We start from the raw sequence: 25,720 nt of genomic DNA on the forward strand, positions 1-25,720 counted from the left end.
AACTAATAAATTATGCAATTTCGTTTATTACTCTCATATTTCTAAGGATATCAATCTTACATAGACTAGTTGATTCATTGTGATTCAGTTTAGTCTCTCTAGTTTTTATACAACCTAGTTTTCCTAGGTGTGCAAAAAATGTTAAAAAAAAAACTTTTTTGAATGTTTGCCTACTTTTCCTCTACACAGAAAATTAGAAGTGAATCCCTTCTCTATGCTCTTCACCAATATCTCTTATCTACTGACCCCTCCCCCTTTCCCAAAGATCAATCCTGAAAGATCAGGCAAAAGTTGTTATGTCCTCTTAATAGTAGTAGATCAAGTTAACTCTTGATAAATATTTTAGCTTTTACAAAATTAAACGGTTTCCTTGCAAAGTGACTTTGTAAATTTAAAATATGAAATTCCTAATAAACTGTAAGGTCTATTGCATGCAATTTCAATCCATAATATTTCAAACAATTCATTTAACATCAATTGTTTGCTAGAATTGAAAAAAATTGATGTTTTGACATTTAATTTGCAAGTTTTGATAACATTGAGCTGGCAAAAAAAACTATTAAATTTTGCTATGCATATTTGGACTACTGGCGAAAGTAATGTGCTAATTTAGCCATAATATTTCTTAAACTCTACAGGAATAGAAATCAAATCTGCACAAATTTCATATACATCCACTCCCTACAGCCCATAAACATTACATACAAAAATAATTACTAATTAAATTAAATATCACATCTTCAACTAACTCTAGAAATAGTACAGAATTAACATTGACAGCTAATATGCTTTAATTCACTCTAAAATCTTATATACAATGCCTCTAAACAGCAAATACGTTTAATTTAAATTTTGTTGTACATTGGTATGTCATTCTTCAAACCTAGAATACTTTTAATGAAAATTTGAATACTATATATGTAGTACCGTTTAACATACATTTATAAACATTTCAAGTTGTAATAAATTTTTAACTTTGTATAAAAAATGTATAGCTTATACTGAAGAAAAAAAATAATATTTTCGGCGATGATCATTAGTATAATGCAAACATAAAACCTGAATTTAACTTAAATTACATTATTATCAATTATCAGTGGTTTGAAAGTAAATTCACAAAAGTAATAACAGTAATGCCATACTGTGTCTATGAAGTAAAACAAGGAAAATATACAAACTAATACTCACAAAAACAGCATGAAGGACTACTTTTGGTATAAATATAACTAACTACCTATTTGGTAAACACATAACATAAAAAATAATATAAGAAAACCCTTAACAACAAAATAAATAAATATCACAGTGTTTTGATTATAAAGTTGTATACTGTACAGTATCAATATCCTATATATTTTTGTGCCTTATCGCAAAATTTCATTAGCATAATAATTGTAATAGAAGAAAAAACTTTACATGGTATTGATGTAGAATATTTTCAACACAATTTTTTCAATTTGTTATTTTTTAATTAAGTAAAAAAATTATACTTGATTGGAGTTCTATAATCTGAAATACTATTTATGATTGTCATTATTAAAGTAATGTAAAGAATAGCCGTGAAGTATATGTTTTACACATTATTTAGTTTTTAATTTTTCTAGTCTGATCTCACGGTAGAGCGCTGGATTTGACTTTGGAAAACTGTTACCTAATTAAGTTGTTGAAATAATTTGGGTTGTTTTGTAACTCTAACATGTTTTATTTACTCTGCTAAAAACTCCCCTTTGTGATTATTTCTACTCTTATTGTTTGGATTACAAATAACTGACAGATTATAATAATCAAAGGTTTGCCAATTCAATCCTGATATGTCATTAGCTCATTTTAATGATTCAAAACTGGATTTGGCTGTCCTTGTTTAATGTTCATCAGGTTTTTAATGGAAATGGCTAAAAACCTGTTTATCTTAGTCAGAACAAAGCTTCATATGCAAAGTTTAGTGATTTACTAATTAAATTGTAGAGAATTATCCAACTTACTGATAGTTATATTGCACTTCAAGGATCAAAAACTACTTTCAAACTTCAAATCAATAAACTCAAGTTTTTTGTGATTGTAAATCATAGATATTCACAGTTATTCATACAATTACTGATGTTCTTATTTAGAAAAATTCATAATTCTAGCCAAGTCGTATTTACAACGACAAACTGACAACTTCAGTTTGGTAAAAATGTTTTTTCAACAGTTTTTCTGTGTTTGCAACAGAAATTTTGCTTTCCAGGAGGGATTGTAAACCGTTACATTTTTTTAAAGCCACGTTTGCACCAGAGTTTTCAAAAAATGTTAAAAATTCTTTGTTGACAACACCTGTCAAAAGATTTTTATTAATCACAAAACTGACAGTTTCCAAAGTCAAATATTGGTTTGAAGAATGATTATTTTACGGGGAGTTTTATGCGTTTACATTTACTGGTAGCTTACACAACGATGACTACAGTCCATCTACCATGGCCTCCAGACATCTTCGTCTTTGGCTTGGACCTCCTGTTTGATGGTGATGGGTTCGTCTTCTCTCTTGACGCTGAAGTCTAGCGGGCAGTCTTGGTCGGTCTTTGTGGCGACATAGGTGCTGGGCAACAGGAACACTACCTGGCCATCTGGTAGTCTGGAGGGTATGACCTGCACACACATTACTTGATTGATTACAAGGATACGTTTATGAGAGATTTTTACCAGTTTAGCATGTCCTCTTAAAACTCAATTTTATCGATTGTATTACAGATTAGAGGTTTATTTTTATTCATGTAATATTTTCTTATTGTTGCAAATAAAAAATATGTAAACATTGGTTAAATTGAGTGAAATGTGTACAGTACCTGAAATATTGCATAGTTTTAGTTGTATTTATAATTAAAAAAAAAAAATACTTATTACTTTTGCACACCTTTAGTCCCCTTTTGTGTCAACTCAGTCAAGTGGCTGTAATATAGGTTTGGTGAACACTACCTGTTTTGAGACATCCTTGGGTCCACAGAGGCCTTTTCACTACTATAGAAGAACCCTGTGCTCTCTATGTACTACAAAACTACTCTTTGGTGAAAAACTGGCGTCTGTGACACCTAAACAAAACTCCAGAAACTAAAATTTGATCAAGGACCACTTTGAAAGATATTATATTGACATAAGCAACTCTTAAAATTTTATTCGATTTCAAACAACGCTTTTCAACAACAACTTTACAGTGGTATGAAAGTCAGCTGTTTGCATATTATAACAAGATAAGATATGATATACAGCTGTTTACCTGCACCACTGAGAGGTTAGGTTGACTAGAGGAGGTTGAGGCAGGTTCATTTGCCTTGGTCGAGGTGACAACAGGTTTCTTGTCAGGTTTGCGTAGCCGCGTCGCTGTCGGTGGCTTCCGTCGAGCCTTGTTGTGGCTGTTGTTGTTCTCATCTCCAGGCGAGGTTGTGCTGCTGTCAGGTTTTGTCATTTCTTCGTTGTCTACTGGAGTCTGTTCAAAACATTCTTGTTTTAGTGACTATGTAAAAAATTGATCCTGTAAAAGCTACTGTGTTTGTATAAAGAACTTGAGTTATACAGTGGAATCAATCTTATTCGGACATCTCGAGATCCCTTGTACGAAGAACAATTTGGAACCATCAGTAACTAATATATATTTTTCAAAACAACAAACTGTGTGTACAGTAGCGGAGTACAATATTAACAATAAGAGGGAACAGGAATAAAATAATATGTTTTTGCCAAACAGTTAGGCAAAAAGGTTGGGAGTTGTACTATGTACAAAGCAGTCTGTGTATGCAAGGGTAGGAGTCATATACAGAGGTGGCCGTTCAATCAATCTGTAGTGGGAGCGAGAGGGAGTCTACAATGTACAAACACGGTAAAAGTGAGTGACAGTGGCTTTAGCCCTATTAGTAATACTACAACTACAAAGCTAGAGTCATTTAAGATAAAACCATTTAGTCAAACCACAACATAGTTTTTAGTTAATTAGAGTGTAAATCTTTTGTGGTTTTCACTTAGTAAAGTTGACATGTCAAGAATACAGAATAAGGGAACTGGGAATTGCACTACAAAACATTAAATCAATAAAATTAACCAACAAATTATTAATCTAGATCAACGTAGGAATACCTGTCTAAATGAAATTATAGTGACGTATTGCTGGGGAAAGTATAGGTGACAAGGTTGGCTGCAAGTACTTGCCTGTTGCACTTACAACACATTTCCCCTTTTCTATATGGGTACTTTTGTTGGTAAGTATACAGGGTGAGTGAAACCGGTGAAGTATTTGCAGTAAGCCACTTGCCGCATCTACTTTTCCCCGTCTAAAAGCAGCTTCAGACAAACGATTCTTCTAACCTGAACTTTTGGTCCTCCCATGAGCATTTCCTCCAGCCTGTCTAGCCTCTGGTCTGTTTCAGAGTCCAGGGAAGTTCTCATGGTCGCTAGGCTGAAGTCCAGGTCGATTTCTGACAAACAAGAGTCCATGTGGCGTAAAAGTCTCTGTTTGATGCCGGTGTCTATCAGCGGGGGCCCTGGGGCTAGCGGGGCTGTGGGGCCCAGCTGTAGTTCCGGTGTATCCAGAAACCTTGTCACCTGCCAGATCATAACAAATATTACAACTTATCCTAACCTAAGAATTATGTTATTTCCAACACCTCCATAATACATGGTTGAAATGTTTGTACCTTCCTAGTGTGCATAAGGTTCAATAGAATAGGTACTCTAGTTTTGTGTACGGTACTTGCTGAAAATATAGCTTAATTTCAAATGTTAATACTACCATTTGAATTTTCTTTACAGTGGATGCAACTACCAGACAATAAAGCAACATCTAAGGCCAGTTTTGACAGAACATCTAAATACTTGACACTTAATTTTGTAACAGTTTAGAACTTTTTCTTGAGATGCATTACCTCTCGAGCACACTCCTGGAATCCGGCCTTATACTTGTCCAGCGTCCCACAGCTAAGTGTCTTTTGCCGCTGAAGATGGCGAACAGTCAATTCCAAGATGTCTGCTTTCTCCAGCTTAGAGTGTTTTGTGTTCTGCAACATTGATAATTTGGTGTAAACGATCCATATGGATAAAGAGTCCAGTACACCACACAGGTTATTCAACCGGATTCAACACACATAAAGAAGTCAAGTAGTTTTGTCTGATGTATCTAACACGTTTCTGGTTATATCGATATTTACAAGAGTAATCGCACTTGAAAAGAAAATCAAAAACCTAAAATCGACCAAGAAAAACATTAAACACCTTGAGTGGTCTCTAATGGAAGTTTGAATATCATATATCAGTATCATGGTAGCTCTAAATAAAAACTACAACATTTGAAATCAATACTATAAACTATTGTATATACTTTAAGCAAGCCAAACTTTATCTCATTCTCATTCTGTTGTCAAATCAACAGGAGTATATCACTTCATTAAAGTTAAAAAAATTATAAAAACTTACCTCCATCTTGGCAGAGTCAAGTATGAGGGCTTTGAGCACTGCCAGTGATTGGTTGATACGAGCTCTGCGTCGCTTCTCCATTAGTGGCTTGTTGGCCTGTAACAAAACACAAGATTTAATACAGCTGAAATATATTTCTTTCTTTGTGATTGGTTTCCACTGTTGATTACTCATAAATTCTGGTCTTCAGGTGACGACTGTGTCTTCGAAGATGTAGTTGCCAACACGAAAAAATGTCAGTGCCTTAAAAATGGACAGTTGCGCATGTCCGAAACATTGGCAACTATATCATTGCCCTCTTCAATGCAGCCGTCACCCTAAACCAGAATTTATGTTGATTTCATTACAGCTCATTTATTAAATAATGTGTACACTGTATTATCATCTACATAACAAGACGTAATATTTTATACCTTGATCAAAAATAGGAAGAAACCTAGCACACCCCAAAACAAAATAAGTAGTTTTATTATTTGTTTATTCTTACTCGAAAAATATTACACATCTATACACATTTTTGATCTATTCTCAAGCATAGTATGTCCTCTGGAATTATAAATGAAGGCCAACCCAAAGTATTCTAAATCAGTAAACATAGTTTATATTGTTGCACTCATCACCAGAGAGGAAACACATATCAAAATATGTTTCAGATTATAGGATGTGAAGTATACTAGCAGTATCCAAAGTAGTTGTACTTACAAAATGTAGATTATTACTATTCTAATATGCACGTCATACAAATCAGGCGATGAAAGCCACACTGCGTCATTAACGCATAGTGCAATTACGTTGTGGTTATAAAACGAGCAAATATCTGCAATATTTTCCCCCGCCCAATTAACCCAGCCCTGCTGACAAGTTTACCCTTGAATAAAACCAATCATGTCATTTGTTGCCAATTAACTCCCTATCTTGTCTGGTAAACCATTCACTATGGCATGCCATAATAAAACTGCCACTCAACCATTCAGCAACTGTGGTACAGTCTGTATTCTATTTATTCAGTCTAGTATAGCTTCACTGATATGAATGGTTGCAGAGGTGTTGTAGAGTGTGGATCAACGTGTGGTTTATTATTTTAACCGAGCAGTTTATTTACTGTGTTTTTGTTTTTTAATAAACCTGTCAAACAAAATTATGACATTGGTCCAGTTAATGGTTGTTACATAATTTACCTTTAAGAATATTTGAAGCTAAACTAAAAGATCCCTTCTTACTTCAAACATTACAATATAACTCAAGAGACAAAATAGCACTATCCTAATGCTACAGTAAGGACTGCAGTGAACAGTGCAGTGTACAGTGGGTGTTGAGGGAATACATCAGCAAATGTCGGAGTAGAGACATGCTAGTGACATTGCAGCTAGTTTCCTGCTGTGAGAAATGTGTCAATTGCTAAACTTAATTCATTAATATCAATTATATATACCTGCATCAAAATCAGCTGTTTTAAAAACATGTGATGTGGGGCTAAAATAGTTCTTTTTATCAGAATCAAAAGGACATCAGCTGTACATTCTTTCATTTGTTAACTTTGTCCACTGAATTTGACAAATAAAATAATTTAGACAGAAAATAATATTTTTGATACTAACATTTATCCCTATATGTTTATGCTGATAAAAGTAAAACATGTTCCAGTAACTTAAATTTGAAATTGAACAAAGGTTTGACTGTATGAGAGGTATACCAACCTCCTTAACAATGTTAAGCCGCCATTTAGCACATAGTCTTATTCTGCCCTGATGTTCACAGCGAGTTTTCCCAATAAGTAGTGGTTTTACAATTTAAAAAAAAAAAACATTAGTTCATTAACATGTCCGTGTAGCCAAATGGTTATACTGATGCTTGATATCTGGTTAGAATCCAAGCATGATGGTTTTCGGAACCAGATACGATTACATTTACTTAAATAGCATTAGTTTAACAAAGTACTTAGGTTTGCTGCAACAGGGAGGGTAAATACGTTTTTTTATAAAATGTTAATAGTATAGTATGAAATAAATACATTTTCCAAATTTGATTAAAATATGTTCATAAACAAGCAAACCACAGCAGTTTACTTATTCTCCATAAGAATAACATGGGAATTTTAAATTTACAATTTTTGGAATTTTCTCCGTAACTATTAGGAGCATAACAACGTTTCATCATACAGTACTAAATTATTATTTTTTGAGCTCTACAAAATGGTTTGGAAATAAATTGTGAAAAATGTTATGATTTTAGGGCCTAAAATGGGAAAAACTAATTTTTACCCATAAAACTCCCATAAACCCCCGTTCCCATTGGCCGATCATGCTGGTTCGCAAACTAGTTAGAATAAATGTAGGTTTACACGTTTGTACGAAATTTAATCAAAATCGGCCTGTATGGACCTCAAAACGTAAATGTAAATCGGTCCCGGGTCCAGGTTTTACCATGGGTACTACGGTAATAGATTATTTCCTATATGGGAAATTCACTAAAAACGATAAAATTCCAATGGCCGTAGATAAACACGACTAATATATTTGAAAAATCATCAATTTTCGATTAACAAGGTGATTATTGGACGCCTTCATTACGGGCGTAGGCAATTTAGTAGCTGTACTCATATTGCGTTGAGTATCGGAAGGCGCAAAACGTAAACCCTATGAACATCGTATGTGATTTCATTACACAATGATATGTAATTAATAAAATCGTTATGTAAATAATTAATGCATTTTTTAAAGCCTTATAAAAGATACTAAAAACTTTGCTGCAGTTTTTGCTTTGTTACTCATGGCGTCCGCCATTTCATTCCAGGAACTTTTATTGTGTTTCTAAAGGGTAAACATAATATCTGCAAATATTCTATTATGATAAATGCATTTTCGAGTTGAAAAAAAATCGTTTGGATCGGTGAAGGTGCACGAACACATTCAATGAAAATATACAATAGACTTAATGATAAAACAAAAGTGCATAAACTCTAAATAGTCCAGGTACACGGATTTTTTAAATAAGCATATCATACAAACAAATTCAAAGATTTTAAAACTAAATTAAAAACAAGCATGATGCAAAGTACCAAGTTTCAACCCAGGCTTTAACACAGCTCTATCTCTGGCTCATGGTATAGTGTTTGCGGTGTATGGGGGTGGGAGTTTACCGATAGCCAGTGTGTTGGTCATTAAACGCTAGTTATCCGGACGGATTAGCTTTGTACCCCCCTTTCCACCCCCTCCACCCCCTTCATCCTTTAACCACCTCCGGCGAGCTGCTGTGTTGATACGACCCGCATGCACACTGCACTACACTACTGAACGTAAACACCAACATAGGGCGGCCAACGTATGGCTTATATTCAAACTCTGACTTAGTGGTATTCAAACAGCTGTTTAGCGATATTCAAACAGCTGTTTTGCGATATTCACACAGCTGTTTTGCGATAGTGTTTTGAGCTTAAATTTTGACATAGTGATATCTAGGGTGGTTTATGGATATTAAAATTGTGGTTCCACTAACTTTTAAACCATATTTTCTTGACATTAAAAACAAATCACTTTGTGTATTCAAACAGTGGTTTATAGAGTTTCTAACCGTATTCTACCTACTTGATGACATTATAGGCTAACTAACTGTGGTTTGAGGATGTCCAATCAGTTAATTTGTGATAGGTACTCAAAAGGTTAGGGCCTTATTTATTTGAACCTTCGTAGTGATTGATATTCGTGTATATATGCTCACTTCATTCTACACTCATAATTAACTCATATTTGGGTTAAAATACGCACCATGGTGGCAATACTATACGTCACCATATCAATTTGTAATAGGTACTAATAAACACGACTGTGATTTCTAAATTCTAAAATTTTTGCGAAATTTAAACTGTCCATCCGTACAAACTGAACAACTAGTTTTTATGTTCAGACTTTGACTTTATCAAATTTACCCTTTGTAGTTCTAATTTTAGTTCTGTACTATTTAAATGTCGAATTACAGTGGCTGATGATCTAGATAAAACTACCCTGTTCTTTCAAAGAATAGTACTGTGTTTTAAATTTTATCTGAAACTTGAGAACACTAATTCATAAACTTTTATACAGTTTATTTATGTGTTCAGGGTAGTTACAGAAAATCCCAATGAATTAACAATCGCGAACTCACTTCAATATACAAATGAACGATCGTCATTGATGATTTACATTTGAAATCTAAAAAAATCAGTGTAAGGTTGTAGTTCGTTAGTGGATAAAGAGTGTGATTGGAGTAGGATGTGCTGAGGCGGTGGCTATCAGCAGCAGCGAGTCCAATTATGTGCTGAGTATCGCCGGGTCTACGTCAGCACGCAGCGACGTTCAGCGCTCACTTCAGGTCTACTGTAGTTCGTTAGTGGATAAAGAGTGTGATTGGAGTAGGATATGCTGAGGCGGTGGCTATCAGCAGCAACGAGTCCAATTATGTGCTGAGTATAGCTGGGTCTACGTCAGCACGCAGCGACGTTCAGCGCTCACTTCAGGTCTACTGTAGTTCGTTAGTGGATAAAGAGTGTGATTGGAGTAGGATGTGCTGAGGCGGTGGCTATCAGCAGCAACGAGTCCAATTATGTGCTGAGTATAGCTGGGTCTACGTCAGCACGCAGCGACGTTCAGCGCTCACTTCAGGTCTACTGTAGTTCATTAGTGGATAAAGAGTGTGATTGGAGTAGGATGTGCTGAGGTGGTGGCTATCAGCAGCAACGAGTCCAATTATGTGCTGAGTATAGCTGGGTCTACGTCAGCACGCAGCGACGTTCAGCGCTCACTTCAGGTCTACTGTAGTTCATTAGTGGATAAAGAGTGTGATTGGAGTAGGATGTGCTGAGGCGGTGGCTATCAGCAGCAGCGAGTCCAATTATGTGCTGAGTATCGCCGGGTCTACGCCAGCACGCAGCGACGTTCAGCGCTCACTTCAGGTCTACTGTATTTCGTTATTGGATAAAGAGTGTGATTGGAGTAGGATGTGCTGAGGCGGTGGCTATCAGCAGCAACGAGTCCAATTATGTGCTGAGTATCGCCGGGTCTACGTCAGCACGCAGCGACGTTCAGCGCTCACTTCAGGTATACTGTAGTTTGTTACCCGCAGGGGGCCCACGCTTGCGTGGGTACGTGGCCTGGGCGACCACGCGGACCCTAGCTCTCCCAGAGGGGAGGTAATTGCCCGGTGTTGGAACCGGCACTTCAGGTAGGCCACAAGCTATGGACGACTGGACAAGCCAGCCTCTTTGGGTTGTACCCAAAGTGAGAGTACCCAGTGACATTCCCTCCATTCAGGGTGGTGGGGTGTTCAGCTCTGCTAGTGTTGATTAAGTTCATAGATCTTTCACCTGCCTGTAGCTTGTGGTTGTGACCGAGTTCTTCGGGCTCGTCCTACCTGTTGTGTTCGACTGACATTTTGTGAGGCATATCCTCGACTTTGGAAGTAGCCTCGTCCTGGGAGGTGAAATACCTAGCCCCCAAAGGGGAGGTAACTGCTCGGTGTCGGAATCGGCATTTCAAGTAGGTCATAGTTATGGACGACTGGACAAGCCAGCCTCTTTGGGTTTACCCAAAGTGAGAGTACCCAGTGACATTTCCCCATCCAGGTTATGGGGGGTGTTCAGCTCTGCAAGAGGTGGAAGTGCGCCATCAATCTATCATCTGCCTGTAGCTATGATCCTTTGGGCTCCGGCCAACTTGTTGATGTGCGACCGGCATTCAGTGTGGCAAATCCTCGACTTTGGAAGTAGCCTTCCTGGAGGTGAAATCGGGCAAGTACCCGGCAGTTCACGGGGACACTCTAGGGGAACGTAACTTTCCGCAGTGTGAGGGCAACGGCTGGGCGCACTCCATCAGCCAATCCCTGTCTCTGAGACCGGAAGGTATGGTTATCTAGAGTGTGGGGGGTTCTCCCTGGAACCTCAATTGAGCAAAGGGTGTCGCCACCTTTGGTGGATAGGTTCATCCGGGTGGGACCCACTTCTATTCCTGCCTCCTTTTGGGAAACCCTGACGGCCTGGCAGTGATGTTGGGCTTGATGGGCAAATGAAGTAGATCGGGTGCTGGGTTCAAGCCCGCTGGGGGTGTTCAGGGATCTATCGCTTTGGTCACCTCTGGTTTCCCAGCACCTGGGTAAGGCCTCGATCGGGTAGTGGTGTAAATGGGTGGTTGGGGTTCCTCCCATCAGCTTGCTGGTGGTCCCCTTCTTCCTGGCTTTGATGGCGGGTTTTTCCTGTCAGGGATTGGATAGGTCGCGAGTGTTGCTTGCACTAAATGCGTCAGGGCATTTCACTATGGTCTTCCTGGGTTTCGTACCTGGGGGAACCCAGGTGAAGTGACGCTTAAACAAGTAGCCGGTATCCCTGGTTAGGATTGAGGGGCAACCCTCTTTCCGAAGGGTTTGCTTCGGCAGCCGGTGAGCTTGATGACCTTAAGTCATCCTCCCATAGTGTACCAAAGGTCGGTGCTAAAGCTTCGGCCTACATCATGGGGCCCGGGTATGTTTAATTATAGGTACCGGGTTAGCAGTCAGGGAGTTCTGCTCTCATGACAAAACGAAATGAAAAAAATGAAATGAAATGAAATACTGTAGTTCGTTAGTGGATAAAGAGTGTGATTGGAGTAGGATGTGCTGAGGCGGTGGCTATCAGCAGCAACGAGTCCAATTATGTGCTGAGTATCGCCTGGTCTACGTCAGCACGCAGCGACGTTCAGCGCTCACTTCAGGTCTACTGTAGTTCGTTAGTGGATAAAGAGTGTGATTGGAGTAGGATGTGCTGAGGCGGGGGCTATCAGCAGCAACGAGTCCAATTATGTGCTGAGTATCGTTGGGTCTACGTCAGCACGCAGCGACGTTCAGCGCTCACGCTCACCTTCACAGTTCTCACTTCTCTGGGCTACAAATGATGATGTGGCATTGATTATGTTTATCAATGACTTTTGGTTACTGACCCAACTATTGGGACCAGTTGTCCACCTATATAGACGAGTTGTAGTTTTTTTAAGATTAAAATACAGTAGTATAGTAGTACTACACGAATTATCCGAACTCTAACTATCCGAACTCAACTATCCGAATAGCCGATAATACGAATCACTTACAGAAAGAATAAAAAAAAAACACAAGAATCATTATTAAAGAAGGCAAAGCCGTGATTGCAGCAAAATCCAAAACTCCTGAAAAATCGTCATCGTTCACGGTCACGAAACATCATAAATGCCTCTCACAGTTACGGAAACATCACCTACTCTCCGGTATCGTGGCAAAATGTAAATACATCCCATGGTCTTGTAGACATTTTCATTGTCTCCCACGGTCGCGGTAACATCGTAATCGTTTTCCGAGATCGCGGCCAAATCTTGAATATCTCCCGCAGTCGTGTAGACATGATCACTGATCATCGGCTCTTAAAGCCATACAAACTCATGGGAATGTGAATTGGGCCGCGACTTTTTAGTGTTTTTGATTGTACACTTTTAAACAAAAAGAAGAAACGTTTACTTGAAGAGCAGATATAAGAGTCCAAGCCAAATTAAGGATGTCCTCCTTTCACTACACATAAACCGCAAAAGTTCTACAAATATTCAAGGATACACTTACCCTGCGGCCGTCCTTGGAGATGCCAACAGCTGCCACTAGAGGCAGGGAAGATCCCACTTTACCAGAAGACTTCTTTCCTGCAGAACTCTTACAGGCCGTGCCCGTAGACTTCCTCGTCGCACTCCTATTGGTCGAAGAGCTCGCCTCTTGTCCAACGAGAGCCTCTGATTGGCTGTTGTTGTTCCTGTCACTTGGTGAGGACAGTTTGGCCGTCATAGTTGGCCCTGCAGCGTGGTAGCGCCGGTCACTGCATCACCAGACATTGGGTACCACGCGGGGCGACGGGCATAGAGGAACTTCTTGAGGTAACCTGGAACAAAGGTTTGAATTAGCTTGAAATTATACATATGAAACAGTTTTTTTAACAGTTTGGTGCGTAGAAATACAGTGTTAAAGTGAGTGGTACATTATCCCCACTCTCAAAGCTAATCTTGATGTCAAATTGAAATCCTGTAACGCACTTCCTTTTTTATCAAGTTTATTACTCAGATGTTAACATTAAACTGAATCGGTCGATAAGGAGAAAAAGATTTAATTCTTGGTCTTGATTGCATTGTATTCTGTTACATAGTCATTGATAATGTTAAACTCTTTCCTATATCAAACATTCTGATGCTAATATTGAATATACGCTTAAACAACTAGGTATTGTCTATTGACTATTATATTTAGGTTGATATAAAATGCTACGTTGCATCTAGCTAAGCCTGACGAAAAGTGAACAAGAAAGAAGATATTAGATTTATCATGTGATAGTGAGAAATATAAATAAATAGGAGCAACTAACAATCCTCCAAAACTATAACTATAGTCCTATGCACTTCCTAGTTTATTTTCGTTTGTTTAAAGCACATAGTGTAAACTTTCTACCAGAACATTGGCGGGACACGATCTAGGATAGACTATTATTATATAGACCGCTAGATGTTAATGGTATGTAAGGCACTCGGCCAATGCAGTATAGACTATGCAGTAAAGCGCAGTAAGCCTATAAGACGCAGCAGCGATACCTACTGACACAGGCGACCTAGTCGTGCCAAGTAGTAGAACAGCCAACATTGATAACAGCTCTTATCAGCCAGCTGTTGGCAACGTTTCCCTCCAAAATAAAGTGAGAAGGGGTTATTTCTAAGGGTGCGAAGGTGTCTGCTGTTATTAAATAAGTCGTTCAGCTAAAATGTCATATAATTTAATAACTTTATGTGTGCACCCTATTTCTGTGCAAGGAAGTATTTTTACATAGAAATGGAAAAAATCTTATCTGTTACTATCAAAAGTTCATCTTTTTTCAGGAAGTATTTTGTTTGTTGCACATGTTTCCAATTAGGTTAAATCTCTTTATTATTTTCATTGAATTAATTTGTGACTTGAATTGGCTTCAATTGCATTACATGGGAAATTGGTTGTCATTTCCATACCATACCACAATATATATATGTAACAGTTATATCACTTTATTGTAATTTACGATTAAACTGTTAAGCCAAAATACGAATGAAAGTAGAGTATGATTATGCGCAATAATTGTGACCAAGATCACCTGTTTTATGGTCATGAAAGGTCCAACATCAAGGACACCAGGGTCCAGTTTCTGACATTAAAAATGCGACCGATTCCTCTCAAGATCAAACAGGATACCTTCTGATAAGACATATTAGGAGAGCAGACAACTCATTCATTTACCTATTATTTCAACTAGTTCTAAGCACCTTTGCATGACATGTGTAGTGCTTGACGTCGAGACTAAGGTTTAAAAGAATCTGAAATGGTCATGAACTCGACAACGTCCCAAATCTTAATTTTAGATTCAGAAAATGGCAGAAAATTGTCTACCAAACATCGAGAATGAAATGGACGACCCTTTTCAACTAGAAAGAAAGGGTGGTAAATAAAGTGTACAAACTAAGGCGAAGTAACTAAACCATATAACATATTCTAATCCAACTCTATACAAAAGGAGGTTTCCAAGAACCACTTGCTCAGCTCTTTTGGTCTTCTTCGAACATGTCCAATACGAGCTTGGAAATTCTCAAAGGTGAGCAAAACCTGTCAAATTCGTGCCCAACGAGATGTATAATTGTGTTCTGAGAAGCTCAATTGTCAGCTTGTAACTTTTCCCATGGGAGGTAATCAATCTTGACCACTATATACAGAATGCCCTAAGTTCTGCTGGTTTTGTATGGGTGGTCACTGTTTATTTACAAGAGCCTGGTCGTTGGTTCGTAGCCAAAAGGTCTAAATTGCGGTACCGCTGCTCCACTAGCTGCTCGAGCTAGACCATAGATAAAAGATTGCTATAAAAAATAGTTGCGTTTGAAATTAATTGGAATACAACAAGGAATCAATTTGGTTAATTTTTAATATTTGTTTATGCCAGGTAATTGTCTCATTGAACACAGCCACATTTTTACTATTTTCACGACAACTTTTTTCTTAAACGTTTATATACGTTCATGACTTCGTATACACGTGCTTTTCCTGTAGGCATTATACGAAAATGCCGTAAAACATAAGAAAGCTGTTCATGTTTGGGAAAGTTTTCGGTCTTATCTAATCCCTCAGAACTCTGCCCTCGTTTGGTTTTAAAGCTATTAGTTGTATCAATAGTGAAAGCTATTGCGTTAAAGATTACGAGAATAACTTATTTATATTCCTTGTTTATATTTTCCAAATTTGTTTTACACTGTCGAACATACGGTGATAGACAATCAGATGGAAATTTTTTTGTACATCCCTGTGGTAAGTCTAAGTATTCCAGATAAAAGTTATATTTAAAAATTCCTAAAATAATTTGGAAACAGGTAATAATTGTGTTTGAGCCAGGGCTCGACTCCCTTCCACCCATTAAGTTCATCAAAATGGTTGTTTTTTTTCTATTTTAAAAACAAAGAGTCAAAACGAAGCAATTCAAATAAAAAAAAAAACTATCTTTTTACGTTGGTTGCAGTTCTGTAAGCCCACCTTCATTTATGACTAGAAGAATTGTGTTGTGGATTTTATTATTGTGATGATTATGACATAAAGAGAACCGATAAAGTGTTATGTTTGGTATGAAACGAAACGGATGCCTCATAGATACAGCGACTGCGCAATAAAATCTAGGCGTCTTTTGTCATAAAATATTATATTTTATACTTATCCTACCCTATAAAAAAATAGTTTATGCCTTTAATGTTTTCGATCAATTTGGTTGTTTTTAAATGAATAAAGAATTTATTTCCTATGGGTTTAATGGCAGATTTTTAACATTAAGTCTTGAAAAAATGTTAAAAACCAAATCGTTAAACTTGTTAATCAGCGAGTTGTAAAATTAACTTCATCGATACTATCGTCGTTATGAAGCAGTTTCTGTCACAATTCAAACCATCGACATGGGTTTCGGGTTCAAATTCTTGTAGGAACTAAAAAAAAAAAAAAAAACTAGGCCTACTAACTAAATGTTTTCCAAAATTGTTGAACCTTAAAGTGTAAGATAATGCAAAATAATACAAATTAATCATACAGTAATCAAATTATACAAATTACAATTAGTTATTATGCTTCAACATTAGGCCTACCAGTTTTAACAGTTTAACAATACAAGTGATGATTCTAAATCTATTCGATGCTACCGATAAATGTATAGTAGGATAGAAGCATTGTACAATATAAATTTAACATTTTAACACTACAATACTCTACGTTAAAATAGTGACTTTTTAAGCATCAAGTGGTTATTCTTTTTTTTTCAAAAGAAACTCGCAAACGTAATTTGTTTCATTTACCATCAATGACATTGACCAAATGAATGTTTTGCGGTATGACGCTATTGTACGTTATCACAAAGCACTTGTCAAGTAAAGGTGGATGGTAGATGTGTCTGTGCGACGCGTCGCTCTGTTTGAGAGTTGAGTAGCCCCCCTAGCCCCCCTTCCTCTACCCCCCTGGACCCCCCACATTTCCTTCTACCCCCCAAAGCCCCCACAACCCTGCGGTCGTGGCTTCCCGACCATCCATCCCTATCCACCCTTACAACTCTGGGCTATATTTCCTCCCTACTTTATCGAAAGTTCACTGCCGAAAGTTGTTTTGTGCCCTACCAGTACGGGACATTTTTAATGTTTTATGTTTTAGTTAAGTTGTTGGGTGTAGTTTACAACACTGAAATACTTAATTTTTTTAAATTGTAGTTTTAAAATAATTTGTGTTGGTAGTTTCGGTGTACAAGCTTGGAAAAATGGTTTGCTAAATACTGTGCAAAAATAACTGACAGTTAAATTCATAAGTTTCATTTAATATACTGTCGAATACAGTACAATGTAATGTGTTGAATTATCAGTCTAACTTAATATACAAAAAAAGTAAAAAGGGAAAAGTTTCTCAAGGTAAATTATTTAGAAAAAAACTGAGTTCAGGCTTGAATACTCCAGTTTACGTAATCACATATCAATCAATGGAAATACTGTTCACATAATTTCTACTACAGAAATATACCAGAACATGTTTAATTATTTAATCAGAGGTCAACGCCATTTTATTTATGATTGCATAAATGGTGGGGTTATAAATAGCCATGATAACATAATAGCTAACAACAATAAAACAAACAAAATAATAATAAAAAAAACAAATATATGATCAACTAAATAACAATATTTCAAGAAATTAACAAACAAACAAAAATATTCATGTACAACAAAGAATTCCATGAATTGGGATTCATGTCTTAAAGTAAGACTAAGATACTTTAAAATAAATTAACAAAAATGGCTAGCTAGATTGATGGATAGTTAAATAGATGGACTGTTTGGTAATGAAAATAATGTTAGGTAAAAAAATTAATCAAAAAATTTTAGAAAATAGATATCAGATTTTGAAATTTCCTAAAACTGTGCCTATATATCTCTCAAAATTGTTATAATTTAGGTTTTCTGTATGTATTATTTATTTTGGCTTTTTTCGGTGTTATGTAAAGAAATGGTCCAAATCATACTAACTTAGTCTTGTTATATGACACACACATTTTGTTATATATCATCACTATTTTATATCCCGAAAAAAATTGCATCTGCATTCTTTTTTCAGCATCGATCCTGATTGTAAAAAATATACGGATACTCTCCAGATCAATGCACATTTAAACAATTTTTAATCTTTGTACAGGGAATTTATCCCGTTTTCGGGATCAAAATCACCAGTGGACTAGCAGCAGTGAAGCACCAGTCTCGTAAAGCACGTAGAGAGTAGAGAGGATCGGACTCGGAAGGTGGGAAGAGGCGAATGGTTTATTTACGAGCAGGGATGGGTGCGACTGACGGCGGGGGCAGTGGGCACGGCGGGGGCAGTGGGCACAGCGGGGGCGGTGGACTGGGGGCAGGGGGTGGCAACGTGGGGGCAGCGCCGTATAGTGCCCACACACGCACTAGTGCAACACTCGACCCTTAGAATGGGAATATACCACTGGGAAACAAGGAGTTCCTTACTCTGTGAAATAAACCCACACCTATCACGGTGATAATCTTAACAAAGTCAAAATCCGGTTCATTTATTATCGTAAAAAAATTTAATTAAAAAAATACGGACAGTAGAGTTAGAATAAGAATCAGAATTTAAAAGAAATGTGGATTGCTATTTAACTGTGGACTTTCTTTATGGCCCCCAAAATTAAGTAATAATAGTTTGAACGTAATCAAATGTTTGTTTGCGAACTAATTTATCCTTAGTTTGTACGAGATTGTAATATATTTTTACCCATCTAAACGAGTATCTGCAGTCTGCACCAAGTTACTTCCCATTGATACTTAATACTTGTTAAAAAAAAAAAAAAAAACTATTGTGAACTATACATTTTTCTGTCGGGATTCACATAAAATGTTATAAACCATGGAAAAGTAAATTAAATAGACCATTATAAGAATTATTCTCACCAAGGAAGAAATAAAAGTACAAAGGAATCATTATGTTGTATAAAGGGAATGCTGTGTGTAGTATCTACTCTTCTACAGGTTTAGTTCCTTGAATTGTAATGATGCAACCTCTAACTCACATTGTTTTAAAATTTAGACTTTTTACATAAATTATACTTTTGATTTTCTCACAACTAAAATGCATTCTACTCCCCTAAGAATGTTTTATGAACAACTATTTCTAGTAAGTGTAACTATATTCCCTAACACTCTGGCACAAATAAAACTACCAGTTGATTATGGGGGCTGCAGTGCAGATTGAATTTTTAGTGAAATATATACCGTAACCTTTGAAAGATATTCAATAATGTCATATTACGTTAGACCGTGTAATACTTTTTATGAGTGTTTTTGCTGACGTAAATATTTTTCAGTGTCAAACTGCATACAAACAGCCGCAGTATAAAAACAAAACAATGAGAGACGTACGTATTTTTAACGCAAACATAATGGTACCCTCTAGGCTCGGCACAATGCGACGTACAACTTCTACTTTCCTCTGTCGCTGCCGTACAAATTACAGCTATTACAGCAGCGCGCGACGCGGCGCCGGTGACAACTAATTTATAACACCCCGCAGAGCTCTTATCAACACCACTGCCGCCTCCGCCACCCTTGTCCGCCGCCTCCACCGCCTCCACCTCGTCCCTCACCACGAGCCCGCGGTTTGTTGACTTTACTCCGTTTCGTGCGTTGGGTTTTACCATAAAATTAGGCATACCAGTTTGCAAAACACGTACAGGGTGCGTATTTTAGATTTTAAATCGAAGATGAATAAAGGACGAGTGTTAAAGGATAACGATAAGGATAAGGACAAAGGATTAAGATAGCCAAGAAACCCAACATTGTTGTATATTAAGGCAGGTGTTGAAACGATTGGGACAACTATGTGTTGTTGGGAAAGTGTTTGTAGGGTGGAAATAATAGTGATTGTGTACATGGAAGTGTATGCGTTAATATGGTTAGAGGTTTCGTGGTTGTTGTTGAGAGGACGAATGTGATCATGGAAATGTTGGTGACGTGAATCTGATGATAAATGAGTTGGCGAAGGAGTTGATATGATGGAAGGGAATGAGGTGATGCTCGAAAAGGCGATAGAGGGTGAAGAATTTTTATTCAACTGGAGGTCGAGTTAAATGAGGTTTGACTCGTAGTAGTGGTGGTGAAGTGAGTCGAGGTTAGTTTGATACTGTTAATAGAGTCGGTGTAAGTGACAGTGGTAGTGCCAAATGGTGATAAGAATGGAGTAGAGTGGTAGAAATGGAGTTGGTAAGAAAACAATGGTAAAGGTTTTTTGGTTCTACCAGAAGAGGCGATAATAGTTGAGGTGATAGTGATTAAAGGTAATGAAAAGTGGAGTAAGTGTTAAAAGGAAAGGTGAGGATGTATCGTACTGGCAGTAGAGACAATGTAAATAAAACAGGAAGTAGTGGAAGAAATCAAAGGGCAGTGGTGGAAGTGTATTTAACAACATAATTTTGAGGGTAGAGCCTATTTTTATAAATTTAAAAAATGTTGCTAAAGTGATAATTGTTGATAGCAATGAGAGTAAATAAGTAAAGAGTGCTTAAGGAGTTGTTAGTGATTGGATAATGGTGAAGATACTTTTCACTGTTAATAGATGTGGTGGAGGTTATGTTGACTTACGAACGGCAAGTGCTAGTGAATTTGACTTGACGTTGGTTCCAAAACATGATAAGGATGTTTTCGATAACTCCTGCATATGCGATGGTACTTGTACTGATAGTAGAAGAACGTTGTGGAGATAGGGGGGGAGGGGTGAAGTTAGTGGAAGTAAAGCATCCCCTCGCCAGATTATCGCCAGCCGAGTACACAGACTCAGGCCGAGGCTTTATTCAAATAATCGAGGGAAACATCCAGCGAGAGCCGCTATGTCGCTATGTCGCTGTGTCGCTGTCACAGCCCAGCCTGTCGCATCCGCATCGCATATCGCAATGCACTTCACCCACGTCCATACCATTCGGATTTGAACTAATTTCCCTTTTACATTTTATTGTACACTATGTTACATTGCTTTAGTTCCAGAATATCAGTTGGCATCGAAAAGAGCTCCAACTTTATTATTTATACACACGGCTAAGATTTTTATTTTAAAATTTTCTGGAAATTCATACATGAAATGCAAAACCTACGAATCGTATCGTAGAAAACTGATGGGTGGAATAATTATCTAGATGACTATACGCAGGACAGCACATATCTCTGTTAAGAGGCATGAAGCAAACTACAGCCGAACGCAATAAATACTAGCGGAAAAGCGGATGCATCGCTCATATAGCCAGGTACGTTTAGTATATTTATCGATATAATATCACTCTAGGATGTCTCTCTACATGCGGCATGTAACCGACCAGACCACAGTACAGCACTACATGTCGCTAGCATGTCACGGCGAATATGTCACACAGTATAAAGTACGGTTAGCCTGGATATCGACGCATTATCACTCTAGGATTTATCTCTACATACGGCATGTAACCGACCAGATCACAGTACAGCACTATATGTTGTGAGCATGTCACACAGTATAAAGTGCGGTTAGTCTCGCTATCGATGTCGTATCACTCTAGGATGTCCCTCTACATGCGGCATGTAACTGACCAGACCACAGTACAGCACTATATGTTGTGAGCATGTCACGGCGAACATGTCACACAGTATAAGGTGCGGTTAGTCTGGCTATCGATGCCGTATCACTCTAGGATGTATCTCTACATGCGGCATGTAACCGACCAGGCCATAGTACAGCACTATATGTTGTGAGCATGTCACGGCGAACATGTCACACAGTATAAAGTGCGGTTAGTCTCGCTATCGATGCCGTATCACTCTAGGATGGCTCTCTACATGCGGCATGTAACCAACCAGACCACAGTACAGTACTATATGTTGTGAGCATGTCACACAGTATAAAGTGCGGTTAGTCTCGCTATCGATGTCGTATCACTCTAGGATGTCCCTCTACATGCGGCATGTAACTGACCAGACCACAGTACAGCACTATATGTTGTGAGCATGTCACGGCGAACATGTCACACAGTATAAGGTGCGGTTAGTCTGGCTATCGATGCCGTATCACTCTAGGATGGCTCTCTACATGCGGCATGTAACCGACCAGGCCATAGTACAGCACTATATGTTGTGAGCATGTCACGGCGAACATGTCACACAGTATAAAGTGCGGTTAGTCTCGCTATCGATGCCGTATCACTCTAGGATGGCTTTCTACATGCGGCATGTAACCAACCAGACCACAGTACAGTACTATAGGTTGGTTAGCATGTCACGGCGAACATGTCACACAGTATAAAGTGCGGTTAGTCTGGCTATCGATGTCGTATCACTCTAGGATGGCTCTCTACATGCGGCATGTAACCGACCAGACCACAGTACAGCACTATAGGTTGGTTAGCATGTCACGGCGAACATGTCACACAGTATAAAGTGCGGTTAGTCTGGCTATCGATGCCGTATCACTCTAGGATGTCTCTCTACATGCGGCATGTAACCGACCAGACCACAGTACAGCACTATATGTTGTTAGCATGTCACGGCGAACATGTCACACAGTTTAGAATACGGTTAACCTGGTTATAAATGTATTATCACTCTAGGATTTCTCTCTACATACGGCATGTAACCGACCAGACCACAGTACAGCACTATATGTCGCTAGCATGTCACGGCGAACATGTCACACAGTTTAGAATACGGTTAACCTGGTTATAAATGTATTATCACTCTAGGATTTCTCTCTACATACGGCATGTAACCGACCAGACCACAGTACAACACTATATGTCGCTAGCATGTCACGGTGAACATATCACACAGTATAAAATACGGTTAACCTGGTTATAAATGTATTATCACTCTAGGATTTCTCTCTACATGCGGCATGTAACCGACCAGACCACAGTACAGCACTATACGTCGCTAGCTTGTCACGGCGAACATGTCACAAAGTATAAAATACGGTTAACCTGGATATAAATGTATTATCACTCTAGGATTTCTCTCTACATTCGGCATGTAACCGACCAGACCACAGTACAGCCCTGTATGTCGCTAGCATGTCACGGCGGACATGTCACACAGTATAAAGTATGGTTAGCCTGGCTATAGGCCTAGATGTATCACTCTTGGAAGTCTGTCAACATGTGGCATGTAGCCAACAGAAGAACTGCGAAGAACTATACTTTACTAGCATGTCACGTCACACAGTATGAAGTGCGGTTAGCCCTAGGAGGATTAGGGAGCCTGGCTTGTGGCTTATCGATGTCGTATCTGCCTCCATGTGGCATGTAGCCAACAGAAGAACTGTGAAGTACTACACGTCGCCAGCATGTCACGATGAATGTGCCACGCATTGTACAACATGGCTATAAATGTCGTATCTCTTCAAAATATATCTCATAGACTTTAATTTGGCATACAGTATAGCTAACCGGGGTTCTATGCGGCATTCCATGACACGTTGAGTCCGCCAAATAGGCTGTAGCACTGTTAGGCTGGCTCTTTATATCACTGGTATCAGTCATCTATAATGCTGCATGTAGCCGTTCAACCAAATACCAGTTAAAGTTCTACTGGATTTTACTGGTATTTGGTTCTTAATCTTTTAAACTAACTAAGGTGAAACCGTCACAGTGTCATCAGTTTTAAGGCACTTGTACAAAATTGAAAATTTACTCTTAATTATGTGATTGGTACAAATTGTCAGTAAGTTTTGTTACCGACTGATTACATTTATTTTAATAATAAAACTGATAAAAATTACAGCGTATTGTCCTTGACAAAATTTGAAGGAGTCCTTAATGTTTACCTACCGGTATCTGGTGTAAAGTAAACTTAAATAAAAGTTAAATGTAAAATTTAAAAATGTTTAAATAATAAAAAAAAAACAATAAAAAATATATAAAGATAATAAAATAAAAATATAAGGTAAAAATAAAATATTAGAAATAATAAAAATTAATTTAAAATAATAAAATAATTTTAAAAGTGCCGTTCTGGAGCCAGATACAAAGTAGACATACGTACACTAAATATTTAGATTTTAGATTTTTGTTATCGATGTACCAAGATTAATTTGTATGATAAATTATTTAAAGAGCAATATTGTAATACAATTAATTTTCCGAAAAAAGAAAATTACGGAGACCAAAATCAACAAAGTAAAAGCGGGTAATTAATATTAGGATATACTTCTAAGTAAACATTTTACTTCTATCTACATATCATGGTTTGTTTACAATCATAAAAATGGAACAATAAAATAAATATTTTGAAGTACCTGAAGCGAACGAGATCCCCGAGGGCGGCTACTGATAACGAGGTGTTGTGTGAGGAAGAGAGATATGGAGCGATGCACTGCGAAGTTGTGGCGGCACTGGACTGCTGTCAGGCGTGCCACCACCACCCCACCAACACCCCACGCGCTGCGAACTATAAAACGCTGAATAATTCAGTTAACTGGCGAGGCGACAGACACGCTCGCTCCTCCCTCGTAATTTGGCGATGAAGCGCCGGCGGCGACTGCGGAAATAACCGCGCTCGGGTGCGGCATTATACACACCGCTGTGCCTCCGTGCCTCCCTCCACTCTCCCACTTACTACACGACAGCACGCTCCGATATCTGTTTGACACACTTCATGTTGACACACCGCTGTGCCTCCGTGCCTCCCTCCACTCTCCCACTTACTACACGACAGCACGCTCCGATATCTGTTTGACACACTTCATGTTGGCACGCCGCTGTGCCTCCGTGCCTCCCTCCACTCTCCCACTTACTACACGACAGCACGCTCCGATGTCTGTTTGACACACTTCATGTTGGCACGCCGCTGTGCCTCCGTGCCTCCCTCCACTCTCCCACTTACTACACGACAGCACGCTCCGATGTCTGTTTGACACACTTCATGTTGGCACGCCGCTGTGCCTCCGTGCCTCCCTCCACTCTCCCACTTACTACACGACAGCACGCTCCGATGTCTGTTTGACACACTTCATGTTGGCACGCCGCTGTGCCTCCGTGCCTCCCTCCACTCTCCCACTTACTACACGACAGCACGCTCCGATGTCTGTTTGACACACTTCATGTTGACACGCCGCTGTGCCTCCGTGCCTCCCTCCACTCTCCCACTTACTACACGACAGCACGCTCTGATGTCTGTTTGACACACTTCATGTTGACACGCTGCTGTGCCTCCGTGCCTCCCTCCACTCTCCCACTTACTACACGACAGCACGCTCCGATGTCTGTTTGACACACTTCATGTTGGCACGCCGCTGTGCCTCCGTGCCTCCCTCCACTCTCCCACTTACTACACGACAGCACGCTCCGATGTCTGTTTGACACACTTCATGTTGGCACGTTGCTGTGCCTCCGTGTCTCCCTCCACTCTCCCACTTACTACACGACAGCACGCTCCGATATCTGTTTGACACACTTCATGTTGGCACGCCGCTGAGCCTCCGTGCCTCCCTCCACTCTCCCACTTACTACACGACAGCACGCTCCGATGTATGTTTGACACACTTCATGTTGACACGCCGCTGTGCCTCCGTGCCTCCCTCCACTCTCCCACTTACTACACGACAGCACGCTCTGATGTCTGTTTGACACACTTCATGTTGACACGCCGCTGTGCCTCCGTGCCTCCCTCCACTCTCCTACTTACTACACGACAGCACGCTCCGATGTCTGTTTGACACACTTCATGTT

General features: G+C 38.8%; 1 protein-coding gene across 1 annotated transcript; it reads right to left on the reverse strand.

The window, feature by feature from the left end:
* Nucleotides 1-1,230: 1,230 nt before the first annotated feature.
* On the reverse strand, nucleotides 1,231-24,589 carry LOC128989279 (transcription factor HES-1-like). The gene is made up of 7 exons (XM_054411161.1): nucleotides 24,289-24,589; nucleotides 13,027-13,336; nucleotides 5,437-5,532; nucleotides 4,890-5,021; nucleotides 4,333-4,569; nucleotides 3,251-3,460; nucleotides 1,231-2,625 (listed from the first exon to the last, which is right to left on the reverse strand). Exons 2-7 carry the CDS (start codon nucleotides 13,240-13,242, stop codon nucleotides 2,449-2,451), a joined length of 1,068 nt encoding a protein of 355 aa, XP_054267136.1. The 5' UTR covers nucleotides 13,243-13,336; nucleotides 24,289-24,589; the 3' UTR covers nucleotides 1,231-2,448.
* Between the last annotated feature and the right edge of the window lie 1,131 nt (nucleotides 24,590-25,720).

This window comes from Macrosteles quadrilineatus, unplaced genomic scaffold (assembly GCF_028750875.1).
Source record: "Macrosteles quadrilineatus isolate MER2022 unplaced genomic scaffold, UCM_ALF_1.0 Scaffold_1__1_contigs__length_201487025, whole genome shotgun sequence".
NCBI lineage: Eukaryota > Metazoa > Arthropoda > Insecta > Hemiptera > Cicadellidae > Macrosteles > Macrosteles quadrilineatus.